General features: G+C 35.9%; 1 protein-coding gene across 22 annotated transcripts in view; it reads right to left on the reverse strand.

Moving 5' to 3' along the window:
• Positions 1–23,102, reverse strand: part of NRXN1 (neurexin 1) — a 1,137,472-nt gene that overhangs the window by 11,572 nt on the left and 1,102,798 nt on the right. For 13 of the 22 annotated variants that reach the window (XM_073022965.1, XM_038006271.2, XM_038006267.2 and 10 more), the window contains one exon: positions 13,929–14,016. In XM_073022965.1, coding sequence (XP_072879066.1) covers positions 13,929–14,016 — 88 coding nt within the window. The remainder of the gene's footprint in view (positions 1–13,928; positions 14,017–23,102) is intronic. The other 9 variants (XM_073022966.1, XM_073022967.1, XM_073022968.1 and 6 more) reach the window with 1 other exon arrangement.

The raw sequence follows: 23,102 nt of genomic DNA on the forward strand, positions 1-23,102 counted from the left end.
TTCACAGACATTTTATATAGTCGTTGTATCCTTATGGTTTGCATCCATTGTGGTGCTTACTCAAGCACCATTGCCCTTACTATTCTCATGGCCATTCATAGTCTGTTCACAGCTACCTACTCCAATTTGCCTTCCATATTTGTCAAAGGAAGTTACAGTCATATATTATTGCTGTCCCCAAGTCCCCACATACCCAAAATGGTTCAACTTTTATGCCTTGCTCATATAACCTTTTATCTCCTCCCTGTTTAAATCGTACTTATTTTCCCAAAACTTGGCTCAAATATCCCATCTTTTATGATTTTTCCTCTAATACCCCCCTTCTATCAACAAATACATAACGAACTATAGTTAACATTCCAGGGACTATATGAGGTCCTGAAGGTATAGGAGATAACCAAACAAACTTGATGTATATGTCCTCATGTACCTTAAACTATAGTGAGGCAGAGAGGCATACAAGAAGGAATCACACAGTTAAAGTAACAGCTGGGATATGCATGACGAAGGAAAACTGTAGGTGCCATGCAGGAGTAGGACAAAGGTTTCTGATTGCAACTGCAGAATCAGAAAGATCTTTCTGAATTTGTGACACTTACGATAAAAATGAGTAGAGAGTAGTCAAGTGAAAGTGGGCAGAGGAGTCTACAAATAACATGTTGAATGACCTTGAGGAAACAGAGTTTACTTTTCAGGAATTAAACAACAGTCAGAGTGGCTGTAGCACAGTGAGATTAAAGGGAGAGTGAGAAGAAATTTCAAGGTGGACATGAAATTTATCACAGAGACTGTAGACTATGGAATAAAGCCATAATAAAAAGATGAGCGTATTTGACCCCATAAATAACAATTTTATGTGGCAAAAGCCACAGTATCATTAACAAAATAAAAATGACAAAGGAGGGGGGAAATATCTGTAGTACATATGATGGACCAAGAGTAAACACCTCTGAAATACAGAGTGTGTGTCAGCTGATAAGAAAAAAGACAAACAACCTACCAGAAGTATGGAGAAAAATACAAGCAAGTGGAGAAGAGATCTCAGTGCTGGTGAGAATATTCTTAATAATTGTTTGATTGTTATTAGAAAGGAATCCAATAACATCTATTAAATTTTTTTAAATAAATTTTCTCAACCGTATATCACATCACTAATTTTAATGTTAATTCTATACTATTGTAAAATCTCACTTAAATGTTTCATTCAATTGTTTTGTCTTTTTTCAACTACATTGTTGGTCCTTTGACAGTTTCCTGTGACTCTGTTTCTCTTTCTTATTAGTTCTCTCACCTTCCAAACTCTAATGAAGATTGAACACACTGGCTGAAAACTGTATGTTTTATGTATAATTAGAAGAAAAAATTTGTAAGTTGATAAATTTTCAAGGGCAAACTAGGTTGAATCTAATCATTAAGAAAGTGTGAAAGCCAAGAACTGTAGCTCACAACTGTAATTGCAGCACTTTGAGAGGCTGAGATGGGGGATTGCTTGAAGCCAGGTGTTCAAGACCAGCCTGGGAAAGAGAGCAAGACACTGTCTCTAGAAAAAATTAAAACAAACATTAGTTGGGCATAGTGGTGCACACCTGTAGTCCTAGCTACTCAAGAGTCTGAGGTAGGAGGGTCACTTGAGTCCAGGAGTTTAAGAATACAATGAGCCACGATCATGTCACTGCCCTCCAGCCTGGGAGACAGAGCAAAAAAGTGAGAGACCCTCGATTTTAAAGTTTTGGGTAAAAGTGCTAAGCAAGGGGGCTGAATACTGACATTAACATTGCATATTTCTATATAAAATATTTTAACTCACTATTTCTCTAACCTTAAACCTTTGTAATATCTTCAGTATAAAGGATAAATGTAATATTTATTTCATTAAAACAGAAATCACTTCTTCTGTGCTTGGGAGAATTGGGATCAACGTACAATAATTAAAATATTGTATCTGCTTTCCCTATGCTTCAAGGTAATATGTCACTTAATCCCAATAACTAAAGTCACTAAGCTATTTAAAGTTAACTGAGTCATCAGTCTGCAGTTTGATTCATTTGGATGCCTTATTTACATCACCATCATCTGACACCCACAGTATTGCACATAGTTGACAGCTAACTTGGGGCTCTTTTTTCAATTCAGAGTACTTGTAGAAATTTCTAGGGTGCTTTTCAGTCCTGTTGCTATTGGAATTGAAAAGGGTCTCATTACTCAGGCACAACTTTCCATAATTGTCAAGCAGAAGAAAGCCACATAGGCAATAAATGAGAAAATCAGTTTCAAAACTAGGGGGCCCAGAGAGTCTGTATATGTTTTTCATCAAAATGTATTACATTCCAGAAAAATGCAAGAAGAGTTATATTTTGAAATGTAGATGATATTCCTTATTAACTGATTTCTACTCAACTAAGCTTCTTGATACCAAAATAGCTTCTCTTCCTGGGAGCTCATTGACTACAACACCCAAAAATATATACATCCAGAAATCAGTTTTCTTAAGATCACTTTCCTTTTATATATATAGAAATTTGAATAATCTATCTTTACAGAAAATGAGTTTTACTCCACAAAATCCTTAAGGCTTGAAACTAGAAATTTTTTGAAAACCTGGTTTATAGTAAGACAAAAATGGCAACATTATAGCTAGAGTAATGAGTATAAGTGTGCATGTGTGTGCATGTGTGTACATGTGAATATTGCACCATTCCTTCCAATTGTGTATCAGAAGTTGCTGAGGTTGCTGGGCATGGTAATTCATGCCTGTAATCCCAGTGCTTTGGGAGGCTGAGTCGGGGAGTAATGCTTGAGGCCAACAGTTCCAGACCAGCCTGGGCAATAAAGGGAGGAGATTCTGTCTCTACAAAAAATGTAAAAAATTAGCCCCGCATGGTGGTGCATGCCTGTAGTCTCAGCTACTGGGGAGACTGAGGTGGGAGGATCACTTGAGCCCTGCAGTTTGGGGTGCAGTGAGCCATAATTTCGGCATGACACTCCTGCTGGGCAATAGAGAACCTAATTAAAGAAAATGCTGAAGTCATTCTTCCCTTCTCTTCCTTTTTCCTTTCCTTTCCTTTCCTTTCCTTTTTCCTTCCCTTTCCTTTCTCTTTTCCTTTCCTTTTCCCTTTCCTTTCCTTCCTCCCTTCCTCCTTTCCAAATTAATAGGTAAAGCCAAGCTATTAAATAGTTCTAGGAAAACTTTAGCAATAACTTGGGTGTGAACTTACTTAAGTATCAAAACCCTCATCAAAACCTCCTTTCTTACTTTCTTCCATATATTTTAACATTACTCAATCGTCAACTGATGCTTAACACAGCTACTATGACTTCCTGCAACACCTATATTTTGTTTCTTATTTTATTTAGTTAACAACTACTACTTTTACTATTATTCTATGGTAGTTGCTGTGCTGTACACTTTACACATAAATTTTATCTGATTTATTCCTTATAACACTCTGTGGTGTAGGTATTATCATTACAGGAAAGAAAACTAAGTCTCAAAGAGATTAGGCTATTTAGACTTTACAAATGGCACAGCCAAAATTCAAACTCAGGTCTATGGCTACTAACATTTTATATACTCAGTGTATATGCATTTACCACTGTGGATCAATTTGTTATTGTTTCTGATTTTATTCCTGCATTAAGAGTAAAAACAGTTAGCACTTTAGGTGTATTTTCTAAGCAGTTGCCCAGTTCTACCCCTTCCAGCCACATTCCTCTTCACCTGCTGCCAACTCTCTGTCCTTTGCTGTGGGAGTTAACATTCCCACAGAATCTTCGAAAAACAGTGAAGAGTGGTAAAAAGAATATCAAATTATATATTAGGTTCTAGTCTAGGTCCTGTACCTAACTTTTTGAGCGACAGTTCGCCGTTCATTATCCTCTGCTAACATTCTTTTATCAGAAACATGACAATGACACGTAAATTATTTATATCCCAGGGTTACTGTGGGCATCAGATCAGGTAGGGCATTCAATATGAAAGTATCTGAGGAGGATGAGGACTTTGTAAAAACAGTGATCATCTGATTGTTTTCTCTACATCTTCCACACAAAAGGTACTGAATCAGCAGCTGTCCCAACAATTACACAGTTCTGCAATATGTACCACACACAGTGTCTCAATCAGCTGCGGCGGTGACCATCAAGGACATTATCTCCCTGGGAGTAGTTGTATTTGAGGACTTCCCTTCATGAATGGAAGCCTTGTGAATTCAGGTGGCAAAAATGGTCATTTGCATTGTAGGACATGTTGTTTCAGGCCATTCATTGTGGTGCTGCATGTGGAGCTTGTTTCTATTTTTCTGTGAGACATTCTATCTTTAATGGATCAGTGCTCTCTGGCTCCTACGGTTGGAGTGAATTACATTTCTCTCTCTTTCAAAATTTTATTATGGTATTTTATGTTTTAGGTGTCATAAAATCAATCATCTAAGACTATTCTTTGGTAATAAATAGCTGACAGCAAGGCTTATTATATTGGTAAAAACTCCTTTGATTAGGTTTCATTGTTTCTTTCTAAAATTGTTAAGTCAATTTCCCCCCACTTCCTTCCCTGCTCTGGAATTGCACAGTGTACTCTGGATGAAATCCAAAGTAGACTTTCCACTGCAGAGTTGCATGCTGGGTCCTAGGTGCACCCCTCCTCCACCAGGGTGCCCGCACAGCATCTATATAAACCAGAGTCATTCTGTGTAATGGGGCAGTGTACAATTTTCCTGATTTAGAACTGGGTCTGTTCGCTTTGGGTGATCATCTTTATATTCCTGTCATGAAGCTACTGCTGTCTCAATTTTCTTTTGTTGGGAAAAGATCATATTCTTTTTGGTGAAAGAACAATAGCTAAGGTGAAAGATTAGACAACTTCCCCTCTGAGCCCATTAGAGAGAAGTGTGTCAAGTCTAGCATTAGGAAATATGAAAGACAAGGCATCCATCATGGTGGGGAGGCTGTGTGGGTAGGTGTGCCTGGTAAGTCACGCTGCTGGGAGTATTCCTGAGTGTCCTAGGAAGGAAGCAGGAAAGTTAATCATTTCTTCTCTCAAAAGCACTCTCCCTTTCTCTCTCTCTTTGTTTAGTATAAAAAGCCTAATTTTTTTTTCCTCCACAAATAAAATAAGAGCAGAGGATATGTGCTCTCCTCCTACCACAGGAACCTAAATTTATCCAGCTAAAGCATTGCTCCTGTCTTAGTAGCTAGTGAGAAAAGTTTTATGCTGATAGAATTTAGAAATACTTTGAAAACCTTGCTAGATGCTAAAGTATCCATCAGCAACATTTCCTTTTCTTGTTTGGGGATATTTCCATTTATGATATGGTTTACTATTTAGTTAATTTGCTGGTACTACTAATAAAAGCTAATTTATATTATCAAAGCTTAGACTATGTTAAGTGCTTTAGATGCATTGTCTCATTTTTATCAGTACAGCAATGTCATGAGTATTGAACACTATTCTTTTCATTTTGCAGATGTAAAAAGTTGAGTACACAGAGATTCAATGATTTGCCTCTAATTACACAGTAGGTGGCCGAATTGAGATTTGAACACAGGCATTGGGATTTCTCAAGTTTACTCAATGAAACAAAATATTTTAGTGTGTCCTTAGATGTGAGAACATCAGTATTTTTCTTTCTCCTATTTTCCTTTTTTTTTTTTTTTTTTTTGTGTGTGTTATTAATGGCCTCTGGCTGTACTGGCATCTTTAATACATCATTTTTAACCTGGAAAATTAATAAAGTATTCTCGTCTATGCTATTATATTGCCAGTGCCAGGTTTCTTATAACATTTTGTTTATGAGTAAGGAGCAACTCATGATGAGAGTGATCTAATCGACAAGTTACTGTGTTGAGATGAGAGCTGAAGGCTAAAGCCAAATGTAGCATTTGCTGCTCTGTGGAGCATATGTGCCAACAATGGAAGCATATTGGCTCCTCACGGAGGCAGCATGTCCTGTAGATTGGAATTCAGAATATGCTGGCTTACCTCTGATGTCATCTGAGCAAATGTAATTAATGAAGTACCAAGAAAACGCCACAGGAAGCCAATTTCATTATCAAAACAGGTATTTGACACAAATTACAAGACAACCTGACTTTATCCTTCCTGGATTTCATGTTTTTGTAAGAGATAAACTTACCTTATATTTTTTCTAAACCTGTGCTACATTCCTCCCTTCAAGGTGGTTAAATATTTCAGAGCATGGATGTGCATCTTCTTGTCTTCTTCCAAAGCTCAACAGGACATGTGCCATACTGTTAAAAGGATCTTATATTTTAGCATCTTCCAATAAGAAATTGCGATGTGAAACTGGTTATTAATGCTCTAAGGCTGGATACATACAGGTTGCCTAAAAACTTATGCTGTACTCATTACTGAACAGAGTTTTCTGTTTCTTATTGTAGTAGGTTTCTGTATTAGCAGCCATCTATTTTTTATAGACTTCAGGTAAATGCTTAATCTCCCTTAGCAAACTCACTTATATGCTAAGTAATTATTTTAAGTGGCCAACCATATGTTAGTTAAGACATTTTAATACAGCCCATTCTCTCTAATGCCTAAAGAGACTGTGTTGATTTTTTACTCTGATCAAATGCGCAATGCCTTATGAAGGACCTCACCACAAGGCAGAATACTGCCTCCATTGGCACACAACCAATGCTAGTAGCAGTGGGTCCTTCACCTATCATTGGATGTGTCACAATTATTTGTTAAGCCCTTAGTATGTGGTATGTGCCAGACACTCTGCCAAGTATTATGTATGAATCCCCTTATTCCAATCTCATAATTAACCCTATTCTCCCCTATTTTACAGACAAGGAAACTGAGCATCAAAACTACTAAGTAACTTACCCAAGATCAGGAAAGGGCTGCATCTCAAACTAGTCCTATATAATTACAAAGTCCTGGCCATAACTAATATTCATTTCTGGTGGTATGTCACAATTCTTTTAAAATGTTGTTAAGAGCTTTTCTAAAGTGTGACAACCATTGTTAAAAAAAAAAAAAAAAAGTCCAAACCTCACAAAAGGGTAAAAATAGTTCAATTAAATACAAATTCCTATATTCTAAAACAAAACAAAACAAAACAAAAAGACACATGTATAAGCACACACACACACACACACAAAAAATACATTTTGCTCATGATTTTGTTTCCTGCTGGACTCCTGGTAGAAACTAATTTTGTTTAATAAAAACTGGTTGCTGGGAAAGTTGATCTCAACTTAACCAAACAAAGATAGGCTTCTTCCTGCCTCTGGTCCCCTGGCATTCCATTTCTTAGTGCATTTGTAATTTCAAATACTTTATCTGTCCCTTTGATGTGTAAATATGCAGGACTTGGGAGCCATCTCTTTGTAATATAAACATCAAAGAAGATAGCACCCCTATCTCCTCATTTCTGTGGGAAGGGTAGGAGCCTAACTTCAGTGGGCTCTTGGCTCCAAATTGTTAAACTACCCCCTGTCATGAAAACATGAGATACTTTGTTTACATTTCCTTTGGGTGAAGCCCATTTGCAAGCACACTTGGTCCCAAATCCATCCATCCTAGCAATCAAATATTCTCCATCCTTCTTGTTTGTTTGTTTTCAGTGAGTTGTGCTCAGGCTGAACTCTGGCCCACCTCCCCTATTGCGATAGCCTTCACTAAATCTTCCTTGCCTGTTTAACTTTGTTCAATGTAATTTTTAATCTGACTTTACTGCCTTCAGAAAAGCAGGGGGAAAGTGAATAAAAATGACATGAGATAACTCTCTTCTACTTTAAACATGTACCATTTACTTTTACTCCAGTGTTCTGAATAATTAACTATATATGGAAAAAACATTTCCTACACCAGCATGTTGCACCCTGAAACCCAGCTAGCACATCGGTTTCCAACTCCACCTGCCCCATCCCCACCTGAATGATGAGCTGAGCCCTCAGCACTGATTCTGGCCTGGTACTCAGGAGATGCTCTAGATGTTCCCTCAAATGGAACACTCATTGCCACAGTTTTTCTGGCTGCAGCTCAAAATCCTCCATTTTGATAGGAACGTGTTGCCTATTATGGGCTAATTAAAGTCACTTTTGAATAATTACATAATAAATAACACACATTTAAATGTAGAATAAAATTATTTTCTAGTCAAGCTCTAAAAATATGATCTAGCAAGATAGTCCTTTAAATGATCGTGATACTTATTTAATGAAAAGATGCACCTTGTTCAATATACATATCTTTATTCCTAATGTGGTTAATGATATCAATTCAACAGAAATCCCTTGATCTTTTCTCAAAACAGCACACCGAAAAACCACTCAAATTGCATGGTAATTGCAACAAATTTAGCTTAATGAATAGTAATACATGTAAAGAATATGACATGAAATTATTTAAATGAACTTTTGAAAAATCAATTCTATATTTGTGAGGTACCTGAATTTTAGAGGAAAAACCTTCTGCATTCCAAGAAATTATAAGCCCACCTCTTCTTAACTAGAGAATACACCTGCTCTCTCATACTGCATGACATGACTTAATCTCTCTGAATCTCTCTGAATCTCTTTAGCTATGAAAATGCTTCATAGTTTCACAAAATAATGACATGGAATAATGTTTGTAAAGGACTGAGAACACAGAATAAATCTTCACCAAATACTAGTTATTATTGCTATTTATCATTGCTTATATAATCTGAACCTTGATCAACATGATTCCTCTGATAGGCAATCAACTGTTGTCTTTTGAGTGGTTGTACTGATGACCTCACCTCTTGTGTTTCAGCTAAAGAGATGCCACAAAAATGGGTGATGCTTTTCTTTTTCCCTATGACCAATGAGATATTTTATTATTCAATGGAGTTTTTCTTTTCCAAGTTTGACAAAAGTTTAATTGATTTGAAAGTGGCTAATATCCCATTAGCTACCCATCCCTTAACCACTCATAGAGAATCTTAGCACTGTAAATCTAACAGGAAATTGTCCTTCCTAAACAGGGCTCCCAGAAAACAGGAAGCAGGTCCAATTCCCTTTGTAACAAATGATAAATTAGAGTTATTTATTAGGGACCTCCTACAGCAAAGAGGGTCATTATCTTCATTTAAGATCTTGAGTATCAACATAAAACTCACCTTTTACAAACTTCTTCAGGAGTTTTGAGAAAGGGTTCTATTTGGAAGAGGGCCCCCAAACTAAGAGATACTGACATGATTAAAGACCTTCTTGGAACTTAAGTGGTTTTGCAGTGTTGCCATTTTGTCAATTTACTAAGTGGATCTAAAATGTAAAATTTCAAAGACATGTTTTACAAAAAATTTGATTCATGTGAAAAACGAAGTCTTGGAAGATATGTGTTTGTGGGTGTGTGTGTGTAAAAATAATAATAGTAATAACAGCAAACACTCATATAACACTTATTTTGAGCAAAACATTTTTGTATAACACACTTTTCATATATTAACTCCAGCAATCACATATCTAGGCTGAGAAAAAAAATCACAGAAGGTGTAAATGTTTTGTGAGAAAAATTATGAAAAAAAATGTTATCTCTCATGTATCTAGGCTTCTTAAACTGGGCAGCCTAGGACAATAGTGACCTGTGACCTTGTTACCAATAGCTGGTTCATATTTCTACCTGTTCACTAAGAGCTGGGGTTCAGTTAGCCCTCCTCAATCACATTGCCAATATTTTGTATTCTGAATCCATTCTTTTGTATTCTGAAACTAATTATATCAATATGAAGTTATCATCCTATGCTAACTGTGCAGGACAGTGTGGCTGAAACAAGTATAATTGAGTTCCATGTGTTCCCACCCAGGAGGTTGACCCTGATCTAGTTTTAACACGTACAGTTCCCATCAGGAGGCCTGAGTGGTTTCATCAGTGGCCCACCAATTTTCAGCCAGGAAAAGTAACAACAATATGTAAAAGGGAAAATAGCTTGGAATTTCTTTTGTATAACTGAACTGGGGGAAAAAGCCACCATTTATGTTCTACTTCATGTCAGACATTGCAATAAATGCCTTCAATATATTAATTAATATAGAACTGAAACTATAAACTCTCTATTTTTGCTCCCAGAGCGTAGCAGAGCAGTGAGTATATAGCGACACTCAATAATTGATCAATGATGAAGCTGACAACCCACCAAATATATAACTTCCCTGTTCATTAAGAGTTCTGAGTGGAACCACAGGTAATTCCAATTTATCAAATATTTGATAAAAGGAACAATTTACTAGTACTCAAGATGATGCTAGATTTTTCCTATTTCTTCCACTAACAGCTTTAGGAAGGTACCTAAATAAGGAACATAGCACATTTTCAGAGAAAAAGCCATTTTTGGAAGGTGGGGGAAGGTCAGAGTGATTAGAAAACTCATGAGTAAATACTTAGGGAAAGTGAGGTACCCAGAAGATTTGGGCAACACACCTATAAAGGTAACGGTGCATCTCCTTACAAAGATTTGCTTTCACTTGTCCAAGGACTAGCAAATGTGCATAGAAGATATGTCTTTCAGAATATTTACTTCAATATGTTAGTTTTATAAAAAGCCACTATCCCAAAATACAGCCTAATACGCAAAATAATTTTTATTAAGATATTTCTAACATCTAATAGCAGCTACAATTATCCAATGTCTAATAACAGCAGCAGCTATAATTATTGTCTATTATTTTACATTTGCATTCAAGATGAATTGCAAGCACGAAAAAGAGATTTAAGAAAACCAGTACATTAGGAAACAATGAGCTGCAGGAGGGGCAGCCTATGATGCAGCATTATTCAGATTTAGGATTCAAAACAAAAACAAACAGAAAAATGCAACCCCTATTTCAAGAAAAAAGTTGAAAAAATAGAAAAACATCATATAAACTAAGAATTTCATTAGAAGCTATCACAAAAATAGAACCAATTTCTGCCAAAAGAGTCACCTCCATATGAAGCATGAAAGACAGACTTGAAAAAAAAAGTAATAGGGAGTTGGACAGAAAAGGCTAATGTAGAAAGAGATTTAACACCAGAAATGGAAAGAGACATGATTCATGGCATACATTATCAAGACCAGGGGAGATAAGATCACAGGACAGGTTTACAGTGAATGATCCCATTATCACAGAATAATCTGAAGTTCTTGCTTTAACAGGAACTGATAAATTGAAAACTGAAGAGTGAGGAGGGACACGGAGGGACATGTGGAAAGAGAGGAGAAAAATTAAAGGAGGCTTGGTACAAGAGTGTTAAAGTAGCTGTCGTTAGATGGAATCCGTAGCTGGTGTGTTTTTCATTTTGGGCAACAGACTTTGGTGCGGTAGAACAGAATTAAAATTGACAGAACAAGTCCATGCAGGCAGCAAGAAAAACAGGGTTCCTGCTTCCTGGAGTTTACCTTCTTGTGGGGAGATTCAAGCTATACATTAATGAATGAAAAACAAATAGATAAGTAAACATGATTATTTCAGGTAGTGATACTGTGGTAAAGAAAACAAAGGCAGAAAGATTCCCTGGAGTATGGCAATTAATAAGCTGCTACTCACTTTCCATTGTGTTATGATATTTAACGAAGCAGACAAAATTCGGGTGAACAAGAAGACGATGGCAAAAGGGTTACCCTATCCCCCTTTTCTCTCCTCTCTATCTTCTTCCTTCACTATCTTGTTCTTAGGTCTAGTGTCACCAGAGCAAAAGGCAGTAAACTAGTCTATAAGGAATGGTTAATCAGACCTACAAGCAATGGCTCAAAGAACTGGATCATTCAGCTGAGCTCAAGAAGAAAAAGTGACAATTGTAAGTGCAATTAGTTACTGTGATTCACTAGGTACTCAAGGTAAGGATTCTGCAAGAAAGGTATGATAGCTTATACTTAGACAGTAAAAGAGGGATTCAGCAAGACCTGTAATTAGTAAGAACTTCAACAGTTTTCATCACTGTATTAATACTGTGTAAAATACTGAAAAAACAGACTAACCTCAAGAAAACAGTAATTGGAAAAACAAAATCAACTATACATAACACACACCCCAATATACAAAGACCAGACTTTGTTACATGGACAATTCATGCTAGTGGATCTCCGAGAAGAGCTAGAAAAAAGAATGTCCTCGTATGAAAGATTAACACCAGGAAGGTTGGACATGTGAGCATAGAAGAAATGGGGAAGGGAAATTTGAGGGTGGGAAAAGGCAGAGAGATGGGACTGATATAATGACAGAAAAGCAATAGCAACGATTTTCTTTTTGTTGTTGTTGTTGTTGCTACCTAACAGAGAGATTAAGCATACCAATGAAAACAAAGGCAAGATTGTAGTAAAGGGGCCTGGGATAGTGCCATGATGTGACTATATCTGTCACGACAACCAAGAGGGAATGATTGCAGAGGTCAATGAGCTGGGAGAATGGAATGGATGATCGTGAGAGAGCTGATCATTGTGAATGACAGACGTTTCTGGGGGCTGAGAATCTTGACTGGCACTGTGCAGCCTGGAGGAAAGAGGACCAGAGCATACCCAGCCTGGTCTCCCACGCCCTCTCCTGTTGCGAGGTGACTGCAGAGCTCTTCCCCCTCCCTGGCACTCAGCAGCTGCTCTCTAAGTGCTAGAGTCAGTAGTTACAATCAGTGGGGGAAGTGATCTTCAAATATTCAAAACGAGATGCACGATACACATCCCGATTTACTCTAAAGAGCAGATTTACTCTAAAAATTTACTCTAAAATGTATTCTTCACAAGAATGCAAATTCATTGCTTTCTTGTGACATGAAATTCTCCTGGGATTCCAGGTGACGTCAATAGACACCACTAGCAGACAGTGGCTAGTCCATATCCACCTCACTGATTTTGTTAATGCAAACAATATTATTATTATTATTATTATTATTATTACTATTTTGAGACAAAGTCTCACTCTGTCACGCAGACTGAAGTGCAGTGGCGTGATCTTGGCTGACTGCAACCTCTGCCTCCAAAATTCAAGTGATTCTCCTGCCTCAGCCTCCCGAGTAGCTGGGATTACAGGTGCACACCACCACCCCTTGCTAATTTTTGTATTTTTGGCAGACACGGGGTTTTGGTATGTTGGCCAGGCTGGTCTCGAACTCCTGACCTCAAGTGATCTGCCTGACAGGATCGCAAAGTGCTGGGATTACAGGCGTGAGCCACTATGGCCAGCAAAGAATATTATTGGATTTAAATACTGCTTTCCAAAAACAAAACAAAACTAATGGAAATGAGCCTAACACTTGAGATTATGAATATCTGGAGTCAAATCTAGACTCTGCTTCATTTATTTTTCAGGGTCTACAGCCACCACTTAATGGCATAAGGGCTGTATGGTAATATTATTTATGTGTTAGTCACATCAGAAGATGCAAACATATCATAAAGAAGTAAAATGCTTCAGCTTGAATTTTAGGGAAACAAGGCAAGACTCAAATATTTCTCTATTAAATATATCAAGGACTCTACCTGCTGTTTGTTTTACTACTGCCATAATACTCTCACCTCCAAAATTGAGAAATATATCACTTAAGGTAATTTGCTGGCAGAGTGAGTGGTGGGGACTTTTTGTCAGCAGAAAGGTCAAATAATTTTGCACAATGTGCTGCAATTTTTTAGCTTTATAATTTTACTATGAGTGACCCAAGGGAAAGCTCATTATACTGTTCCACACAAAAATTATGTTGTGAGCTAATGGAAAGTGAACAGTAAGGTAGCAGCCTTGTGTGCTATACCCACTGCTTTTTCTGAAATACATAATCTTGGCGTGTTTTGTTTTTAATTTTTTTCAATAAATGTAGAAAAATTTATGTAAAAAGTAAGAGTCCTCATCTTACAATCAACCAGTGTATAGGAGGGTAGCCTTCTAGACATGAATGTAAGGCCCTTCTAAGGAATATAACATGCAACAAAGATTCACAGTAAAGCCAAGGAAGTAAGAAAAAAAAGTCGACTAACCTAACCCACCTGAGCTCGGCTCACAGGGGTCAATGTCCTCATCATCACTGGGACACTCTGCTGAGGCCACAAGGATGTCATCTGTGGTCTGCAAAAGAAACACATTCAGTAGATTAATTTAAAGAGTCCTAACAGACTCTCTCATCTTTGTCTCATTGACAAGTGAAAAGCAACTTGTTTATCAAGAAACCAAATTCACCATTTCCCTTTCTAAAGACACAGAGTTTAAATTTTAGATCCTTCATAGAAGTAACTGCCTATTTGTGAAAACTTGACTACACCTTAGTTTACATGAGGACGTAGAAATGGTGACAGCCAACTTGTCGATACCTATCCACTCAAATGCAGATAGAAGCTGCACAGAGTATCATACAGAGGTTTAAAACAACCTGGGAGAAACAGATGATTTGACATATATTACAGCCTGGAGAGCTACAACGTATGCATCAGTGGGCTTTATGTAGTACTTGTGCTTGGCCTCCTAAAAGCAGAATAGCCATAACCTTTTACATTCACGACTACATAGAGTTTGATGAATCTTTGAGATATAGCTTGTTATTGTAGGAAACACAGATTAAGTAGAGAACTAGATAGCTCTTTCATTGGTGCACAAAGGCAAGGAAATACAATCCATTTAAGACACTTTTCCATTTTCATTATGATTTCACACTCAAAGCTCATTTTTGTAACGTTCAGATAGCAGGTATTTCTTCCCCATCATCCCTTTCATCATTATGGTTTCATAATAAATGAAAAGTGCATTCAAAGTGGGGGAGGGAAAGAGGTGACAGTTTTCTCTGTGACATTCTAGTTGCTTCACTGCGCTTATAGCAAAAAAGATAACTATCACTATAATAAAAAGCAGAGTGTGTAAATCCTAGCAGTTAGTCACATAATCAACACATTGACAAGCACGAAAAGTTGTTCTTTATTGCCACTTACAAGCTGCAGTAAATTCAGCATAGATACTGCATGGAATTTGAAAAGGCTTATATCAGAGTTGGCTGTGCTAAAGTAAAACAGAGATTCCAATGTATACAAATGAATAAAAATATCTCATTACATCTACTAAGGACTAAAGAGATCAGAATTGTTCAAACAATACTCAGAACTGCAACATTGATACAGTTCTCATTTAAAGGTGGAATTAAAATAATATAGAAAACAATAAAGATCTTCAAAGAAAAAGCAGAAATATGATATGAGCACCTAATATTAAAGGAGCACCTAATATTGTCACAGATTAAAGTGTAACTAAATAATTTTTAGGAAAGTTGTGGCATTTTGAAAAATGGAGACAACGGGTGATGTACTTTTATAGAAAGTATTAGGCTTAAAAATCTTTCAGGTGCAGGGTCTTTAAGAACAAAGAATTTGTTCAGATGCAAATGCTTTACAATATAACTTTAAATAAACAGAAACCTTTAAATAGCATTTTAGATGGTTTTCTGTTACTCTGCTCTTAATTCTTCTGAGACAATTGGGAGAGTTTCTGGATTTATGCATTTTGCTGCTGCTATTTTAGAAAGGGAAGTTAAAAATACTGGTTTTCCAAGAAGTGTAAGTCTTTTTTTTTTAATTGTTGAATTTATTGACAAAGTTATTCATAATATTCTAACTTTTTATTCTTCAGTGTTTGTGGCATTTGCAGTGCTAACTCCCCTTTCATTCCTGATATTTGATAATTTATGGGCTTTCTCTCTCTTTTTTTTTTTATTATACTTTAAGTTCTGGGATACATGTGCAGAACATGCAGGTTTGTTATATAGGTATACATGTGCCATGGTGGTTTGCTGCACCCATCAAACCGTCATCTACATTTTGTATTTCTCCTAATGCTATACTTCCCCTAGACCCCCACCCTCCGACAGGCCCCAGTATGTGCTGTTCCCCTCCCTGTGTCCATGTGTTCTCATTGTTCAACTCCCACTTATGAGTGAGAACATGGAGTGTTTGGTTTTCTGTTTCTGTGTTAGTTTGCTGAGAATGATGGTTTCCAGCTTTAGCTATGTCCCTGCAAGGGACATGAGCCCATCCTTTTTATGGCTGCATAGTATTCCATGGTGTATATGTGCCACATTTTCTATATCTAGTCTGTCACTGATGGGCATTTGAGTTTGTTCCAAGTCTTTGCTATTGTGAATAGTGCTGCAATAAATATACATGTGCACGTGTCTTTATAGTAGAATTATTTATAATCCTTTGGGTATATACCCAGTAATAGGATTGCTGGATCAAATGGTATTTCTGGTTCTAGATCCTTGAGGAATCACCACACTGTCTTCCACAATGGTTAAACTAATTTACACTCCCACCAACAGTGTAAAACCATTCCTATTTCTACACAACCTCCAGCATCTGTTGCTTCCTGATTTTTTAATGATCGCCATTCTAAACGGCATGAAATGGTATCTCATTGTCATTTTAATTTGCATTTCTCTAATGACTAGTGATGATGAGTTTTTTTTTTTCATATGTTTGTTGGTCACATAAATGTCTTCTTTTGAGAAGTGTCTGTTCATATCCTTCACCCACTTTTTGATGGAGTTGTTTATTTCTTGTAAATTTAAGTTCCTTGTAGATTCTGGATATTAGCCTTTTGTCAGATGGATGGATTGCAACAATTTCCTCCCATTCTGTAGGTTGCCTGTTCACTCTGATGATAGTTTCTTTTGCTGTGCAGAATCTCTTTAATTAGATCCTATTTGTCAATTTTGGCTTTTGTTGCCACTGCTTTTTGTGTTTTAGTCATCAAGTCTTTGCCCATGCCTGTGTCCTAAATGGTATTGCCTAGGTTTTCTTCTAGGGATTTTTATGGTTTTAGGTCTTATGTTTAAGTCTTTAATCCATCTTGAATAAATTTTTGTATAAGGTGTAAGGAAGGGGTTCAATTTCAGTTTTCTGCATATGGCTAGCCAGTTTTCCCAACACCATTTATTAAATAGGGAATTCTTTCCCCATTGCTTGTTTTTGTCAGGTTTGCCAAAGATCAGCTGATATTCAAAGAATTAGAAAAAAACCATTTTAAATTTCATATGGAACCAAGGAAGAGTTCATATAGCCAAGCCAATCCTAAGCAAAAAGAACAAGGCTGGAAGCATCATGCTACCTGACTTCAAACTATAAGACAAGGCTACAGTAACAAAAACAGCATGGTACTGATACCAAAACAGATATATAGACCAACAGAATACAACAGAGGCCTCAATGTAACTCTTAATGTCAGTGAAGATCATTAGCAATTGGCATGATAATCATGTAGGTATCTTTTTAAAGAAAAAGCTTTAAAAGCAAAGACCCATTCTCCTTTTGGCACAACTAAATCTTGCTGGGTAATATACAAACAGACTTGATAATGACAAGTTACTGAATCATGTAGTCTTGCCAGTCAATTGCTCCAATTCACTCCAGAGGAGATAATCAGCTTTTTTTTTTTTTTTTTTTTTTTTTTTTTTCCCCCTGGGACCAACATCTAGTGGAAAGCTACTTTCATTCTCAATTTCAAATTAATTTCAAGGCTACAGATAATTTCTCATTTTCTTTGAGGAATGTTAAATATATTGATGAAATCAATATTGTGTTGTTGTTCCTATTGGTGTTTTATTCTCATTAGAGGTAGGAGGATGTAAATAAATTCTTTAAGCCAACGGCTCTCACGTTAGCAGTGATATTGCCACTTTTTCCTTCCTCCACCTGGAGGAATTACCAATTCCACATTTGGTAATGTGTGGAAATATTTCAGGTTGTCACAGTTGGAATCGTGAAGTCTGCTACTATCGTTTCCTATTTTTGACAGCTAAGTATTATTTTCTCTCCTCCTTCTTCTCCTCCTCCTCCTTTTCTTCCTGCTTCATTTCCTCCTCCTCTTCTTACTCCTCCTCCTCTTCCTCCTCTTTCTCTTCCTCTTCCCCTTCCCCTTCCCCTTCTTCTTCCGCTTCTTCTTCTTCAAGCAAGGTCTCAACTCAGTCTCACTGTGTTGCCCAGGCATATCTAGAACTCTTGGCCTTAAGCAATACTCCTACCTCAGCCTCCAGGAGTGCTGGGATTACAGGAATGAGCTATCACACAATGCCTGAATATTATGAAATACACATGACAGTTTGAAGACAACAAAGAATGATCTAACCTGAAATGTCAATAATGCCAAAGTTGAGAACCCCTGCTCAAAACATTTAAAAACAGTTCTGTGTCTTATTTTTCTCCTAAAAAGTGGACAGCATAATAGTATCTATTCTTACAAGGATTAAATTAGTACATGAAAAGTACGTAGAAGGAGACAGCACTGTAAATGTTTATTAAAACTTTCAATATTATTATCAACATTTTCTTCAATATTTCATGAATGTAACACCAATTTAATGTTTTTGCACTATATTTATAAATAATATAATTATAGATATTAAACTGAAACTTATACAGCTATATTGGTATTTTGTTGAACTAAGTACCATCTTTTACTGTCTAGGTTCAAACTCTGACCTTTTAGAAGGCAAACATCAAATATAAACTTAAAAAAACGCTTCTTAAAAAAATTCATGGGCTACAACGGTGTAACTCAGTGGGTAGTGTTTCACGCAGACTAAATTATTTAGGCAATACAAGTTAAGCTTTGTTTTAAAAGTTGACTTATTTTCTTTTGGAACAATTCTACACTAACCAGAAAGTGTGAGAATGTTCTCAGTGTTACCTTCTGCAAAACACAATTCCTAAAATAACAAAAGATGTCATACAATGGTACTTCCTATAGCCCTCTTATAGTAGAAAAAAATAACTACAAATGTGACTTTTTTGTAAAACTGTATTTTACTTTTTAATATAATTTCCCTGGTATAATGAAATACATTCTTGATTTTCATATATGTTTTTCCTCCAGAAATTAAAAACCAGCAACAATCTTGAGAATAAAAAATCTCAAATCAATAGATGGCTTGGCAAAAATCATCATCACAGTATGAAAAATCAGGAAGTGGCTCAAGTGTAGGGGAAAAAATCAAATTTCACTTTAGAAGCTAAATTGCCTGCACAATTTTCTAGCCAAAGCTGTGTAATTTAAATTTAATTCACTGTGTTTGGAGCTGCCTCTCTATGACTTGCTGTTGAGAGAGTGGTAGAAAGAAACTCAAATATGTCACATTAATCAATTCCATTCTTTAGTATTTTTCCTGATGTTTATAACCTTTTTGAGAAAAGAGACAACCTGCTGAAAAAGATAGAAGTATGATCAAGCAGAAGCATTAGCTTTACATAACAGTCCATTTAGATGAGTGTCTCTAACTGTGCATTTAACCACCCACAGGTGAAAGTGCTATGCTGATCTTCCTTAATTCAGACTGGTCTGTACATGCACATGGTAAGCATCTCTTCTTGTTTAAAATGTGCACTAAAGTTTAGGCCTCTATACTTTTAAGAAGAAAATGATTTGAACAGAATTCAAGAAATAAAGGCTCTAAAACTTAATCCATCCTTTTTATATTTGAACACAAATATTTTATCGGGTTTGAGAAATACGTCATCAGGATGGGGGCAAAATAATGTTCTTAATGCTTGGTAAGAAGGTAGACCAATTGATTTAATACTCTGGGATATTAAAAAGAGGGAGCATTTGGTTGGCTGGAATTTAGAGAAACACAGATGGAGTTTTGTTATTTTTTCCTCACAGAAAGCCTTTTATTTTTCAACATCATTAATGGTGGAATTTTCTGTATATGCATTTGCTGTCACTTTTAAAAGTATAGCCTAATTGAATATCTGTGTGGTAAAAATATACAAGGAAAGCATGAATAAATCCAGTATGTAATATTATATCCCTGCTAAGAATAGCATTCCAAGACTTTATTCCTTATGATAAACAGCTTTCCTGAAGACTAATATATTCCAATGAAGACACTTACAGAAAACTATACTATTAAGACAAATCTGTTTTGTAAGGAAAAGAGCAATTTCCAATTGTAAAATAGGATATTCATTGTCAGTATATGATGTCCACAAATGAACCCTTGATTTATTCTAAAATGTTAATTGAAACTTTATTTCCAAACAGCAATAATGTATCCTGCTATATATCTAAATATAAAGCCAAAAAAATTGCCTCAAACAATGACATAAGCATTGTATAACATTATTTAGCCTAATATTTAACTGTTGTGACTGATATTTAGGTTGAATTGATAGCAACAATTAATGGGTCAAGGACAGTGCTAGCTGAAATATGATATCTTTGGTTAACTGATGGGCACTTGTTCTTGCTGACACTTTTCTACACGTAAAGCTGCTTTGGAAGAGAGAGAGCTCTCAGGTATGGTTTTCATGACTGAATTTAACAGTTTCTCCACAAAATATTTATCACTAGGTGAGGTTCCTTGAAAAAAAAAATTAACAGGATTCAGGATTAGTATCACAAATTCCCAAGTAAGGTCCAACCCATTGTACTGATAACCTATGAGCAAGAATTTTCTAGGAGGTAAGGGAAGTCATAATTCTCACCAGAATGAAAACCTGCAGAAAATAAGCCACTTGTAATGTGTATATAGGTATGATTCCCAAATTGTAGTCTATTTGATTAAATCAAATCAGTAAATAAATATATCAAATTGTCAATTTCAGTTAATCAACAATCCTATTAAGGTACAAGAGAAATTTAGAGGCTGCCTAGATCTTATTCTTGTCTCCACTGTCTCAATGAAGTTGCCTCGATTGATATCATAAAGATGTCAATTTCATGGCACACTATTTAATAAACATAAAAATAATAAACTGAGATCCAATATGTGGAGGATGAATTTTACCTCCAGCACTTGAATAACAAAGATAGTGAGGCCCAATTACTCAACAATGAATACAAAGCACCTCATCTATGCATAGCGTTTTCTGATAGGCATAAAATATGGCCAGTACATATCAAGGTATAAATTGTGGTTCCGATATGCAAATAATTTATTGTTCCCTCTCTGTTCTGAGGCAAATGAACAAATAACTCTTCAATACAAATAACAATGAAGTAAATTCAAATAGCTTATTTTCCTCAGAATGTAACAATGTTCCCATATCCATTACTTCATTTACAATTCACCAATAGCATCCTTATCTGGAATGCAGATGGAGGTACTATTATTCAGAGTATTATAGTTAAGTGTCTGCTAAAAAAATACTCATCTGTACACTCATCTACCCAATTTGAATGTGTGAACATTGGCTTTCATGAATATGTAGGGCAAAGCTCAAATATCCCTGAAAACAGCCACTTTCACATTTCTTTAATGTTCTTTCCCAATTGATGCCCTAGGCTATTACAAAAAGTGACCATAAATCAGCTGTCTGCTTGGGAAAAAGGCAGACTTGAAAGCCATTCAATTTTCTTCAAATTTTTTTCTGCTGTTTAAAATGTATGCAATGGTTCCAGAACCATTAAAGTGGGTTTGACTATAAGAACTCTGCCATGGTAAAGAAATCACGTCTTACTCAATCTAACGTTCATTTTTATGTACATTTGATACTGGTTCTCCCAACAGGCAAAATTCAAAGGAAAATATAGGAATGTGGAAATAATGTCATAGAAATACACTTTAATTCAATTATGGGGAAAAGAATAAGACTGAATTTTTGAGTAATCAAAAAATAACATAATTGTAGCAATCTTATTAAAAATAGAAAACCTACAAATAAGAAACCTGCTATTAGGGAACTTGAAATTAAATTTATGTTTAAAAGTATGCTTTTTACTATTTCTTCATGCTACTGATGACTTCTATGCTCATATTGCATTTTCATTTTTAGCCAAGGCAATATAGGAGGACTGGCAAAATAAATTAATATGAAGTTTAAACTTTCAGGAAGCCATGGAACAGCTTATTTTTCTGAATTCTCACTAATTAGAATTTGGGAATGTTAGACCTCCGAAGACTGCTGGTAATGGAGTAGAGGTACTGAGTGAGTGAGCGACTGTGTTTCCCATCTCTTTGTTTCGCTTTTGGACAAAGCACCTTCTGAAATAATTTTGGCCATTTCCAAATTAAGTAAATACTAAAAGATGTTTACAAATGTAAATTTAGTCTTCTAGCTGTATCAATATGAATATCTAGTCCTATGATGGATTAGTCATGCAGGTTGAAATGAAAAGTAGGGTTCTAGCTGTATCAACATGAATATCTAGTCCTATTAATGGATTGATGGACTAATAAATAGATTAATTAGTCACACAAGTTGAAATCAAAATCCTTTTTGGTAAAAGGCAAAAATAAAAACAGACTTCATGATTGTAAAATGCCCATGATGGATAATTTCAACTAGCATGACTCCAAATCCAAGCTTTCGTTGTCGTCATGTTAGGGAATGAAAACATGTTTTAGTTAAGCAGTCATATATCTTCTTGTACTGAGTCAGATCTTAAAGACCATTAATCTAAGCTCTTCATTTTACATGTGGGAAACTGAAGCTAGAAAATTTTAATTGGCCACAGTTATACTGCTAGTTAACGGCAAATCTGTGAGATAATCTGACCCCCAGTAGATTGTTTTTCTATTATCCCAGATGACTTCTACCTATCCATTCATCTATCCATCCATCCATCCATCCATCCATCCATCCATCCATCCATCCAAAACCATCTTGCTCTTTAATGAATTTGATGTGATTTACAAAGGTATGTGATAAAATAAACTTAAAATGAGTGAAAAGGTTGCAAAGGTAGAGTACTGGATTTTAGATAAGTAACCATTAAAATCATCCTGAAGAAATACACACAGACAGGAGGTGCATATTCACAGCTTCTGCACCATTTGATATGGCAGCACATCACATAACACTAAAAGGGAAGCACAATTAATGCTAGAGTTCAAATTTTAAAAATCCAATTACAGAAATTCAAATATTGACACAATTACAGTTATTTTGAAATGGAGTTAACCCAGAAAGTTTTTTATTTATTCGTGAAAATCTTTTCTTAAATTATTGTTTTAAAGCCCTTAAATACCATGCCCTCAGTCTCTGTACCCAAATGCATAACTAATTTTTCGGTGACAGAAAGAAAATGCAAATTATTGAATCTTTTTCTGTCTTTTTTTCCCTTTGACTTAGAACACTGCAGGCTATGCTGGCTACAAAATTAACTCAGTGAACTCCCTCCCTCTCTTCTCATTAAGCCACTGATGAAAATCCTTCCAACTTCCAAGGTCTCTC

Source organism: Chlorocebus sabaeus, chromosome 14 (assembly GCF_047675955.1).
Source record: "Chlorocebus sabaeus isolate Y175 chromosome 14, mChlSab1.0.hap1, whole genome shotgun sequence".
Lineage (NCBI taxonomy): Eukaryota > Metazoa > Chordata > Mammalia > Primates > Cercopithecidae > Chlorocebus > Chlorocebus sabaeus.